The sequence below is a fragment of the Scyliorhinus torazame genome, chromosome 16, assembly GCF_047496885.1.
Source record: "Scyliorhinus torazame isolate Kashiwa2021f chromosome 16, sScyTor2.1, whole genome shotgun sequence".
NCBI lineage: Eukaryota > Metazoa > Chordata > Chondrichthyes > Carcharhiniformes > Scyliorhinidae > Scyliorhinus > Scyliorhinus torazame.
The window spans coordinates 92,944,400-92,958,286 of record NC_092722.1 but is presented as its reverse complement, the minus strand read 5'-3'; the positions used below and the strand labels follow the sequence as shown (position 1 = coordinate 92,958,286).

At 45.1% G+C, this 13,887-nt stretch overlaps 1 protein-coding gene across 2 annotated transcripts in view; it reads right to left on the bottom strand.

Moving 5' to 3' along the window:
• The window catches only part of kifbp (kinesin family binding protein), a 233,458-nt gene that overhangs the window by 175,884 nt on the left and 43,687 nt on the right, over nucleotides 1-13,887 (bottom strand). For both annotated transcript variants that reach the window (XM_072478752.1, XM_072478753.1), the window contains one exon: nucleotides 4,842-5,025. In XM_072478752.1, coding sequence (XP_072334853.1) covers nucleotides 4,842-5,025 — 184 coding nt within the window. The remainder of the gene's footprint in view (nucleotides 1-4,841; nucleotides 5,026-13,887) is intronic.

The window sequence follows — 13,887 nt, the reverse complement described above, 5'->3', positions numbered from 1 at the left end:
TTTAAGGGGCATCTTGACAAATATATGAATAGGATGGGAATAGAAGGATACGGACCCAGGAAGTGTAGAAGATTGTAGTTTAGTCGGGCAGTATGGTCGGCACGGGCTTGGAGGGCCGAAGGGCCTGTTCCTGTGCTGTACATTTCTTTGTTCTTTGTTCTTTGAAAGCTTGCCTGGCCTTTGAGCAGGTATTATGGCTGCAGGGTAGAGAGAAAGGAAAAGGCTTTTTCTTCCAGACCTTTAGAGGTCTCAAGAGAGAGCTATCAGTACTCAGCCTTGCAAACAGAGGTTAGGCTTTTACAGAGCTGACGATAGAGATTGCTTGCAGTATTTTAATCATAAGTTAAACACCAGCCTTAGCTGATGGAGTCCCCACCTTCTCTCTCCTGGGCTTAACCAGAATTGAACCCCAAAATTGATTCTGCTTTATTTGCCAAAATGTTGTGGAACTCATTTAACCAAGCGAAAACCATCCAGAGGAGCCGATTGGCTGCTAGCCAAGTCCATCAAAATGTGACATCACTGGACTATGCCAGATAGCACACTACACTGGATGGAGTCCTCGGACCAGTTAATAGCACCTTGTACCGGAGGTGTTTCAGTTCAAAATCAAGGTCTGCAGAATTATGGAATCCAGCATAACAGAACATAAAGGAAATAACACAGAAAAACCAGATTTAAACAGGAAAGGAAGGTTTAAACATGAGGATCCTTATACTGTTCCCGAGGGTCCTTCTCCCACATGCTCCACAAACACTCAATCCCTTCACCACAGGTGAACAGCAGCTGCTGCGTGTACCATCTACAAGATGCACTGCAGGCATTCACCAGAGGTCCTTAGGCAGCACATTCCGAACCACAACCACTACCATATAGAAGGACAAGGAAAACAGATGCCTCGGCACACCAACACCACCTGGAGCATCCCCTCCAAGCCACTCACTATCTTGACTTAGAGTCATAGAAGTCATAGAGTCATAGAGGTTTACAGCATGGAAACAGGCCCATCAGTCCAACTTGTCCATGCCGCCCAGTTTTTACTACTAAGCTAGTCCCAGTTGCCCGCATTTGGCCCAAATCCCTCTAAATCTATTTTACCCATATAACTGTATCAATGCTTTTTAAAAGACAAATTTGCACCCGCCTCTACTACTGCCTCTGAAATGAAATGAAATGAAAATTGCTTATTGTCACAAGTAGGCTTCAAATGAAGTCACTGTGAAAAGCCCCTAGTCGCCACATTCCAGCGCCTGTTCAGGGAGGCTGGTATTGAACCCATGCTGCTGGCCTTGGTCTGCTTTACAAGCCAGCTATTTATCCCACTGTGCTAAACCAGCCTCTAGCAGCTCATTCCAGACACTCACCACACTGTGTGTGAAACAATTCCCCTCTGGACACTTTTGTATCTCTCCCCTTTTTAGACTCCCCAACTTTGGGAAAAGATGTCTCATCAATCTACCTCATCTATGCCCCTCATTATTTTCTAGACCTCTATAAGATCACCCTTAAACCTCCTACGCTCCAGGGAAAAAAATCCCAGTCTATCCAGCCTCTCCTTATAACTCAAACAATCAAGTCCCGGTCGCATCCTAGTAAATCTTTTCTGCACTCTTTCTAGTTTAATAATATCCTTTCCATAATACGGTGACCAGAACTGTACACAGTATTCCAGGTTGCCTTGTACAACTTCAACAAGGCGTCCCAACACCAGTATTCAATGTTCTGATCAATGAAACCAAGCATGCCGAATGCCTTCTTCACCACCCTGTCCACTTGTGACTCCACTTACAAGGAGCTATGAACCTGCACTCCTGGGTCTCTTTGTTCTGTAACTCTCCCCAACACCCTATCATTAACTGAGTAGGTCCTGCCCCGATTTGATCTACCAAAATGCATCACCTCACATTTATCTAAATTAAACTCCATCTGCCATTCATCGGCCCACTGGCCCAATTGATCAAGATCCCGTTGCAATCCTAGATAACCTTCTTCACTATCCACTATGCCACCAATCTTGGTGTCATCTGAAAACTTACTAACCATGCCTCCTAAATTCTCATCCAAATCATTAATGTAAACAACGAATAACAGTGAACCTAGCACTGATCCTTGAGGCACACCACTGGTCACAGGCCTCCAATTTGAAAAATAACCCTCTACAACCACCCTTTGGCTTCGGTCGCCAAGCCAATTTCGGATCCAATAGGCTACCTCACCCTGGATCCCGTGAGATTTAACCTTATGCAGCAACCTACCATGCGGTACCTTATCAAAGGCCTTGCCAAAGTCCATGTAGACAACGTCGACGGCACTGCCCTCACCTATCTTCAAAAAACTCAACCAAATTCGTGAGACATGATTTTCCACTCACAAAGCCAGGCTGACCGTCTCAAATCAGTCCTTGACTCTCTAAATACCTGTAGATCCTGTCTCACAGAATAGCTTTGAACAACTTACCCACCATCTTTGGCTAACAGGGTTAAGGAAAATCCCAAAACCTTGTATTCGTATACAAGGAGCACGAGGGTAACTAGAGAAAGGATTGGCCCACTCAAAGACAAAAAAGGGAATTTATGCATGGAGTCAGAGGAAATGGGTGAGATTCTTAATGAATAATTTGCATCGGTATTCACCAAGGAGAGGGACATGACGGATGTTGAGGCTAGGGATGGATGTTTAAATACTCTCGGTCAAGTCGGCATAAGGAAGGGGGAAGTTTTGGGTATTCTAAAAGGCATTAAGGTGGACAAGTCCCCAGGTCCGGATGGAATCTATCCCAGGTTACTGAGGGAAGCGAGGGACGAAATAGCTGGAGCCTTAACAGATATATTTGCAGCATCCTTGAGCACGGGTGAGGTCACGGAGGACTGGAGAATTGCTAATGTTGTCCCTTTGATCCTTAGAAAATACTAGCAGGGATAATCCAGGTAATTATAGACTTGTGAACTTGACGTCAGTGGTAGGCAAACTGTTGGAGAAGATACTGAGGGATAGGATCTATTCACATTTGGAAGAAAATAGACTTATCAGTGATCGGCAGTGTGGTTTTGTGCAGGGAAGGTCATGTCTTACAAACCTAATAGAATTATTTGAGGAAGTGACAAAGTTAATTGATGAGGGAAGGGCTGTAGATGTTATATACATGGACATCAGTAAAGCGTTTGATAAAGTTTCCCATGGCAGGTTGATGGAAAAAGTCAAGTCGTATGGGGTTCAGGGTGTACTAGCTGGATGGATAAAGAACTGGCTGGGCACAGGAGACAGAGAGTAGTGGTGGAAGGGAGTGCCTCAAAATGGAGAAAGGTGACTAGTGGTGTTCCACAGGGATCCGTGCTTGGACCACTGTTGTTTGTGATATACATAAATGATCAGGACGAAGGTATAGGTGGTCTGATTAGCAAGTTTGTAGATGATACTAAGATTGGTGGAGTTGCAGATAGCGAGGAGGACTGTCAGAGAATACAGCAAAATATAAATAGATTGGAGAGTTGGGCAGAGAAATGGCAGATGGAGTTCAATCCAGGCAAATGCGAGGTGATGCATTTTGGAAGATCTAATTCAAGGTCAATGGAAGAGTCCTGGGGAAAATGGATGTAGAGAGAGATCTGGGAGTTCAGGTCCATTGTACCCTGAAGGTGGCAACGCAGGTCGATAGAGTGGTCAAGAAGGCATACAGCATGCTTGCCTTCATCGGACGGGGTATTGAGTACAAGAGTCGTCAGGTCGTGTTACAGTTGTATAAGACTTTGGTTCGGCCACATTTGGAATACTGCGTACAGTTCTGGTCGCCACATTACCAAAAGGATGTAGCTGCTTTGGAGAAGGTGCAGAGGAGGTCCACCAGGATGTCGCCTGGTATGGAGGGCGCTAGCTATGAAGAGAGGTTGAGTAGATTAGGATTGTTTTCATTAGAAAGACAGAGGTTGAGGGGGGACCTCATTGAGGTCTACAAAATCATAAGAAGTATAATCAGGGTGGATAGCAAGAAGCTTTTTCCCCAGAGTGGGGACTCAATTACTAGGGGTCACGAGTTCAAGGTGAGAGGGGAAAAGTTTAAGGGAGATATGCGTGGAAAGTTCTTTACGCAGAGGGCGGTGGGTGCCTGGGACGCATTACCGGCGGAGGTGGTAGAGGCGGGCACGATAGCGTCATTTAAGATGTATCTAGACAGATACATGAATGGGCAGGGAGCAGAGGGATAGATCCTTAGAAAATAGGCGACAGTTTTAGATAGAGGATCTGGATAGGCGCAAGCTTGGAGGGCCGAAGGGCCTGTTCCTGTGCTGTAATTTTTCATTATTCTTTGTTAGGACTCCAGGGTTTGTGGGGCTGGAACTGACCGCGCACTCACCCAGGGTGTTGTAACAGTAATTGAAGCTAGATCAGTTCTTAATTTTAAATCTGAGATTGATTTTTGTTCAGCAAATATATTGAGGAATATGGGCCAAATGCAGATATATGGAGTTAGGTTACAGATCAGCCATGATCTCATTGAATGACGGGACAGGCTCGAGAGACTTAAATTCCTACTCCTATGTTCCCTTTGTCCCCACTTCATTCCCTGTTTTCCCTGATCCTCCCACTCCCTCTCCCCATGACCCCACTCTTCCAGTCTCCCAATGATCCTTCCTCTATTGAAGCATCTGGTGATTCCCTTGTTGCAGGAATTCCCTTTCTCAAGTCTGAAGGGACAATTTTCCACAGGGGATGGATTACCACACAGAGTGGCTGGGAGCTCAAATTTCAAATCAGCTCTTAAATGTCCACGTCAAACTGACACACCACATGGCATTGTTTCACGCACTAACTGCTGAAGTGTGTGTGAGCACAGGCACACTTACCTTAGTGATATAATACTGTGACAAGGTAGCAGCATTGATAGCCCACTCCACAGGGTTGTAGCTGGCAAACTGCAGCTGGCGTTGCAGAGTAGTGTGGCAGTACCAGGCAGCCTTCTCAATCATATCTAGGTGCTTGTAGACTTGCGCCAAGTAATACAAGGTGTAAGTGTAAACTTTCTCAAACCTGTACGATCAAAATAAAACATTGTGACATTCATAGAAATGGCTGGACAACACATAACTGTAAAACTGGACTTGATGGCAATCAGGGGGAAAACACTGCACTGGTTGGAGTCATATTTGGTACAAAGGAAGATGGTCGTGGTGGTTGGAGGTCAATCATCTCAGCTTCAGGACTTTACTGCAGAAGCTCCGCAGGGTAGTGTCCCAGGCCCAACCATCTTCAGCTGCTTCATCAATGACTTTCCTTCCATCATAAGGTCAGAAATGGGGATGTTCACTGATGATTTCAGTACCATATCCGCATGCAGAAAAGGCTGGACAATATCCAGGTTTAGGCTGCTACGTGACAAGTAACATTCATGCCACACATGTGCCAGGCAATGGACATCTCCAACAAGAGAGAATCTAACCATTACCTCTTGACATTCAATGGCATTGCCATCACTGAGTCCCCCACTGGGGGGTGGGGATTACCACTGACCAGAAACTGAACTGGACGAGCCATATACATACTCTGGCTACCAGAGTAGGTCAGAGGCTAGGAATTTTCGAGTGAGTAACTAACCTCATGACTCCCCAAAGCCTGTCCACAATCTACTAGGCACAAGTGAAAGTGAAAAGTGAAAATCGCTTATTGTCACAAGTAGGCTTCAATGAAGTTACTGTGAAAAGCCCCTAGTCGCCATATTCCGGCACCTGTTCGGGGAGGCTGTTACGGGAATCGAACCGTGCTGCTGGCCTGCCTTGGTCTGCTTTAAAAGCCAGCGATTTAGCCCAGTAGGAGTGTAATGGAATACTCTCCAATTGCTTGGAAGAGTTCAGCTCCAAAAACATTCAAGAAGCTTAACACCATCCAGGACAAAGCATAGAACATAGAACATAGAAAAATACAGCACAGAACAGGCCCTTCGGCCCACGATGTTGTGCCGAACCTTTGTCCTAGATTAATCGTAGATTATTATTGAATTCACAGTGCAGAAGGAGGCCACTCGGCCCCTTGAGTCTGCACCGGCTCTTGGAAAGAGCACCCTACCCAAACTCAACACCTCCACCCAACACCAAGGGCAATTTGGACATTAAGGGCAATTTATCATTGGCCAATTCACCTAACCCGCACATCTTTGGACTGTGGGAGGAAACCGGAGCACCCGGAGGAAACCCACGCAGACACGGGGAGGACGTGCAGACTCCTCACAGACAGTGACCCAAGCCGGAATCGAACCTGGGACCCTGGAGCTGTGAAGCATTGTGCTATCCACAATGCTACCGTGCTGCCCTTGAGAACAAATAAATCTACACTATCATTTTACCGTAATCCATGTACCTATCCAAAAGCTGCTTGAAGGTCCCTAATGTTTCCGACTCAACTACTTCCACAGGCAGTGCATTCCATGCCCCCACTACTCCCTGGGTAAAGAACCTACCTCTGATATCCCTCCTATATCTTCCACCTTTCACCTTAAATTTATGTCCCCTTGTAATGGTTTGTTCCACCCGGGGAAAAAGTCTCTGACTGTCTACTCTATCTATTCCCCTGATCATCTTATAAACCTCTATCAAGTCGCCCCTCATCCTTCTCCGTTCTAATGAGAAAAGGCCTAGCACCCTCAACCTTTCCTCGTAAGACCTACTCTCCATTCCAGGCAACATCCTGGTAAATCTTCTTTGCACCTTTTCCAAAGCTTCCACATCCTTCCTAAAATGAGGCGACCAGAACTGTACACAGTACTCCAAATGTGGCCTCACCAAAGTTTTGTACAGCTGCATCATCACCTCACGGCTCTTAAATTCAATCCCTCTGTTAATGAACGCGAGCACACCATAGGCCTTCTTCACAGCTCTATCCACTTGAGTGGCAACTTTCAAAGATGTATGAACATAGACCCCAAGATCTCTCTGCTCCTCCACATTGCCAAGAACTCTACCGTTAACCCTGTATTCCGCATTCATATTTGTCCTTCCAAAATGGACAACCTCACACTTTTCAGGGTTAAACTCCATCTGCCACTTCTCAGCCCAGCTCTGCATCCTATCTATGTCTCTTTGCAGCTGACAACAGCCCTCCTTACTATCCACAACTCCACCAATCTTCGTATCGTCTGCAAATTTACTGACCCACCTTTCAACTCCCTCATCCAAGTCATTAATGAAAATCACAAACAGCAGAGGACCCAGAACTGATCCCTGCGGTACGCCACTGGTAACTGGGATCCAGGCTGAATATTTGCCATCCACCACCACTCTCTGACTTCTATCGGTTAGCCAGTTCGTTATCCAACTGGCCAAATTTCCCACTATCCCATGCCTCCTTACTTTCTGCATAAGCCTACCATGGGGAACTTTATCAAATGCCTTACTAAAATCCATGTACACTACATCCACTGCTTTACCTTCATCCACATGCTTGGTCACCTCCTCAAAGAATTCAATAAGATTTGTAAGGCAAGACCTACCCCTCACAAATCCGTGCTGACTATCCCTAATCAAGCAGTGTCTTTCCAGATGCTCAGAAATCCTATCCTTCAGTACCCTTTCCATGACTTTGCCTACCACCGAAGTAAGACTAACTGGCCTGTAATTCCCAGGGTTATCCCTAGTCCCTTTTTTGAACAGGGGCACGGCATTCGCCACTCTCCAATCCCCTGGTACCACCCCTGTTGACAGTGAGGACGAAAAGATCATTGCCAACGGCTCTGCAATTTCATCTCTTGCTTCCCATAGAATCCTTGGATATATCCCGTCAGGCCCGGGGGACTTGTCTATCCTCAAGTTTTTCAAAATGCCCAACACATCTTCCTTCCTAACAAGTATTTCCTCGAGCTTACCAATCTGTTTCACACTGTCCTCTCCAACAATATCGCCCCTCTCATTTGTAAATACAGAAGAAAAGTACTCGTTCAAGACCTCTCCTATCTCTTCAGACTCAATACACAATCTCCCGCTACTGTCCTTGATCGGACCTACCCTCGCTCTAGTCATTCTCATATTTCTCACATATGTGTAAAAGGCCTTGGGGTTTTCCTTGATCCTACCCGCCAAAAATTGTTCATGCCCTCTCTTAGCTCTCCTAATCCCTTTCTTCAGTTCCCTCCTGGCTATCTTGTATCCCTCCAATGCCCTGTCTGAACCTTGTTTCCTCAGCCTTACATAAGTCACCTTTTTCCTCTTAACAAGACATTCAACCTCTCTTGTCAACCATGGTTCCCTCACTCGACCATCTCTTCCCTGCCTGACAGGGACATACATATCAAGGACACGTAGCACCTGTTCCTTGAACAAGTTCCACATTTCACTTGTGTCCTTCCCTGCCAGCCTATGTTCCCAACTTATGCACTTCAATTCTTGTCTGACAACATCGTATTTACCCTTCCCCCAATTGTAAACCTTGCCCTGTTGCACGTACCTATCCCTCTCCATTACTAAAGTGAAAGTCACAGAATTGTGGTCACTATCTCCAAAATGCTCCCCCACTAACAAATCTATCACTTGCCCTGGCTCATTACCCAGTACTAAATCCAATATTGCCCCTCCTCTGGTCGGACAATCTACATACTGTGTTAGAAAAGCTTCCTGGACACACTGCACAAACACCACCCCATCCAAACTATTTGATCTAAAGAGTTTCCACTCAATTGGCCGCTTGATTGGCACCCCATCCACCACCTTCAGATACACTGGGATAACACCACTATTCAACAAAGGAGGGAGAGAGAAAACAGGGAACTACAGGTCAGTTAGTCTCACATCTGTCATTGGAAAATGCTGGAATCTATTAAAATCATAAGAGTTTTATAACACAGAGGCCCCTCAGCCGATCATGTCTGTGCAGGCCATGAAACACCAACCTATGCTGTTATTCAAAGAGTTTTAAGAACACACTTGGAAAATCACAGTATGATCAGACAGTCAATATGGTTTCACAAGAGAAATTGTGTTTGAAATTTTCTTTTTTTTAAAAATAAATTTAGAGTACCCAATTCATTTCTTCCAATTAAGGGGCAATTTAGTGTGGCCAATTCACCTAGCCTGCACATCTTTAGGTTGTGGGAGCGAAACCCATGCAAACACGGGGAGAATGTGTGTTTGAAATTTTCAATCAGCGTTCTTTGAGGATTCATTTGCAGGTGGTTTTTCATGCTTTCTGTAATGCTGGCGACTAGCCGATTTTCACAGTAACTTCATTGCAGTGTTAATGTAAGCCTACTTGGGACACTAACAAAGACATTATAATTATTGTGACAGATGATCCTGCTTGGTCCTCATGATCTCACTTGCTTTGTCATTCAATGTAACATTTATGTTAAGGACTTCAGCTGATGATTTAAGTTCTTGCTGCATCCTTTGAAGAAAATTATTTCCTTGAACTCACCATGCCTTTGACGTTTTGAGGGTTTTAACTTTCATTTGCCAGTACTTCCCTGCATATAACACACATGGGCTTTGCATCGGCACAATTAATAATGCCATAAAGCAAGAAACCATCTTTCTCCTGCTTTGTTCCCGATTTCAGTTTCTTCTCAATGAGTTGTTCACCATAAGCCCTGGAGCACGGCATACAGCTCACACCATCACTGCTTTGTCCTGCCATGGACTCTCCTGTGAAGCTCTCTCCAACAAATTAATTTGTTAGATCCTGGCCTGTTTGTGTGTCTGGCCCTCTCTTCCTTATTACAAAATGATCCATTTTACGTTCTTCACACAATCCTGTTGCCTGCTTGTTGGATGGTACAAAATGGAGGGATCTCTGCTCCGTGATTTCATATTCAGAGTACATGACATCAGTGTATGGGACGTGTAACGTGCTCTCTGCCGCCACTTCTGGTGGGAATACTCCATTATTCTTTTTAAAAATCTGGTCCTGAGACAGCACAGGAGGCTCCAGGCCTGTTCACTGCTAGATCCGGTTGAGGGGGCATGCTTGCACAGGACAGTTGGAATTCCTGCAAGCCGGTCGCAACGGCATTTATAAAAGCTGGTTGTGACTGCTGGGTCCTTCTTCTCGCAATCGGGAACACCACGAGCAATTACGTTGTGACCTTCCTGACACCCGCCCACGTGTCATGACTCAGAGCTTGAAAATTACTGCCTTATGTGGTGCCCTAAGACTCACTGAATTTTCTCTGAAACCTTGATGAATGCCTTTTTTTCGACATGATGGGCATTCAAATGCTCAGAAAAGGTTGAACTAATTTTAGACCCTTCCAAGGGATGACCCCACATCACTTCCGGGGCAGCTGGGACCTGTTCATCTAAACTGGAGGGGCATAAATATCCTGGCTGTGAGGTTTGCTCGTGCCACATGGGAGGGTTTAAACTCATGTGGCAGGGGGGTAGGAACTGGAGCAATAAGTCAGAAGGTGAAATAACTGAGGGGAAACGAGAGAAAGGGCCAGCAAGACTCAGAGGAAAAGCAGGCAGGGAGATGTTGCTGAACACAGCGGAACTGGTGGTCTGAATTGCATTTGTTTCAATGCAAGATTTTCAACAGGTAAGGCAGGTGAACATAGAGCTTGGATTAGTACTTAGAACTATGATGTTGTTGCCATTATAGAGACTTGGTTGAGGGAGGGACAGGATTTAGGTGTTTCAGACGGGATAGAGAGAAATGAAAAAGGGGGAGTTGCATTAATGGTTAAGGAGAATATCACAACTGTACTGCGGGAGGGCACCTCAAAGAGCTCATGCAGTGAGGCAATATGGGGAGAGCTCAGGAATAGGAATGATGCAGTCACAATATTGGGTGTTTACTACAAGCCTCCCAATAGCCAACAGGAAATAGAGAAGCAGATATGTAGGCAGATTTTATGAAGGTGTAAAAGCAACAGGGTTGTTGTGGTGGGTGATTTTAACTTCCCCTATAATGACTGGAACTCCCTTAGTGCTGGGGTTTAGATGGGGCAGAGTTTGTAACGAGCATCTGTCGAAGTATTACAAGGCAGACACGGGAGCACTCTTTGATCAATCTTTATTGACATGTGCACACGGAGAGCAAACCAGTGGGGTACACTGCTTTACTCCGTCTTAGTCCAGCTCAAGCGTTCTCCAAGGCGGCCTTCAGGACACGCGACAATGCAGAATTGTCGAGCAGAAACTTATAGCTAAGTTCCGCACACATGAGTAGGGCCTCAACCGGGACCTTGGATTCATGTCGCATTACATTCACCCCCCCCCCCCCACCATCTGGTCTGGGCTTGCAAAATCCTACCAGCAGTCCTGGCTTGAGACAATTCACACCTCTTTAACCTGTGATTATCCGTCTTTCCAGTTGCTCCGTCTGGATCTGTAAAGACTTAATTACCTGCAAACACTTGCATTTAAAGTATCGTCTTACATTTTTGACTTTGTCTATATACATGTTTCTGGAACCCACCTCTTCATTCACCAGAGGAAGGAGCTATGCTCCGAAAGCTAGTGATTCAAAACAAACTTGTTGGACTTTAACCTGGTGTTTCCAATAATAATATGACAGTTAAACTTTCATTTTAGGCCAATGAAAAGACAGTAATTCTAGCCAATAGTAGACAGGGCAACTGACCTGATCTTTCCATCTTTCTTTTACGTAATCACCTCTCCTTTGCCCTTGGAGGTTACAGTAGTTTAGAGAAAAGTGCATTCCTGAGAAGGCTATTTCCATCGTCCTGTCTCCACAGATTTATGTCATTCACTGAGAAACAGGATATTATGGTTTTCATACTAATTTATGTCCTTCGCTAAGGGACAGGATATCAGGATTCCACACTAACTCATGTCCCTTGCCAAGGAACCGGAAATTATGCATTCCACACATCCAGGAGGGCTTCTTGAAACAATATGTAGGTCGTCCAACTCGGGAAGGAGCCGTACATCTTCTGGTATTGGGAATGAGCCCGGCCAGGTGGTCGATGTTTCAATAGGGGAGCATTTTGGGAACAGTGGCCATAGTTCAGTAGCTTTAAGGTACTGCTGGATAAAGATAAGCGTAGTCCTCGGGTGAAGGTGCTAAATTAGGGGAAGGTTGATTATAACAATATTCGGCAGGAACTTAAGAATCTAGATCGGGGGCGGATGTTTGATAGTAAATCAACCTCTGGCTATGTGGTAGGCTTTCAAATCTCAGTTGAAAGGAATTCAGGACCGGCATGTTCCTGTGGGGAAGGATAAATTTTGGGAACCTTGGAAAACGAGGAATATTGTGATCCTAATCTAAAAGAAAAAGGAAGCATCTGTAAGGTTTAGAAGACTGGGAACAGACAAAGCCCGTGAGGAATATAAGGAAAGTAGGAAGGAACTTAAGCAAGGAGTCAGGTGGGCTAAAAGGGGACACGAAAAGTCATTGGCAAACAGGATTAAGGAAAATCCCAAGGCTTTTTACACGTATAGATACGGAAAGGGTTGGCCCACTCAAGGACAGGGGAGGGAATCTATGCATTGAACCAGAGGAAATGGGCACGGTACTGAAAGAGTACTTTGCATCAGTATTCACTAAAGAGAAAGACTTGGTGGATGATGAGTCTGGGGAAGGGTGTGTAGACAGCCTGGGTCACATTGAGATCAAAAGGGAGGTATTGGACATCTTTAAAAACAACAAGGTAGATAAGTCCCCAGGGCCTGATGGATCTACCCCAGAATACTGAGGGAGGCAAGGGAGGAAATTGCTGGGGCCTTGACAGACATCTTTATATCCTCACTGTCTACAGGTGAGGTCCCAGAGGACTGGAGAATAGCTAATGTTGTTCTTTTGTTTAAGAAGGGTAGCAAGGATAATCCAGGAACTTACAGGCCAGTGATCCTTACATCAGTGGTCGAGAAATTATTGGGGAGGAATTTTCGGACAGGATTTACTCCCATTTGGAAGCAAATGGACATATTAGGGAGAGGCGGCATAGTTTTGTGAAGGGGAGGTTATGTCTCACTAACTTCGAGTTTTTCGAGGAGGGGACAAAGATGATTGATGAAGGTAGGGCAGTGGTTGTTTACATGGACTTCAGTAAAGCCTTTGACAAGGTCCCTCCTGGCAAACTGGTACAGAAGGTGAAGTCACATAGGATCAGAGGTGAGCTGGCAAGATGGATACAGAACTGGCTTGGTCATAGAAGACAGAGGGTAGCAGTGGAAGGGTGCTTTTCTGAATGGAGGGCTGTGACTACTGGTTTTCCGCAGGGATCAGGACCTTTGCAGTTTGTAGTATACATAAATGATTTAGAGGAAAATGTAACTGGTCTGATTAGTAAGTTTGTGGACGACACAAAGGTTGGTGGAATTGCGGATAGTGATGAGGGCTTTGAGAGGATATGGCAAGATATGGTTCGGTTAGAGACTCTGGCGGAGAATTGCCAGATAGAGTTTAATCCGGACAAACGTGAGGTAACACATTTTAGAATGTCTAATACAGGTGGGAAATATAAAGTAAATGGCAGAACCCTTAAGAATATTGACAGGCAGAGGGATTTGAGTGTGCAGGTCACCAAAAGTGGTAACGCAGGTGGACAAGGTAGTCAAGAAGGGCATGTGTAGATATGTGGGACTGGGATATTATAGCTGTTACTGAAACATGGCTAAAGGAGGGGCTGGACTGGCAGTTCAATGTTCCGGGGTACAGATTGAAGGGGGAGTCCAGAGATGAGACCTCTTCAAACTGAATAATTAGGACAACACTCGAATAGTTCTACATAAGTTAGTTTATTAAGGATTGCGATTAATCATAGAAAGTACACCCAGTAATCATTATTAACCATTAAACCTGTAATCTGGACACAGCAGTGATAATCATTTAAACTCTTGCTACAAGCAGTGGCCACAATTCATGATGGGATTTAAGCTAGCTAACTTGCCCATGTTTTTGAGACGAACAGGATTGTGTAGTAAGCAGATTACAGTCAACTCA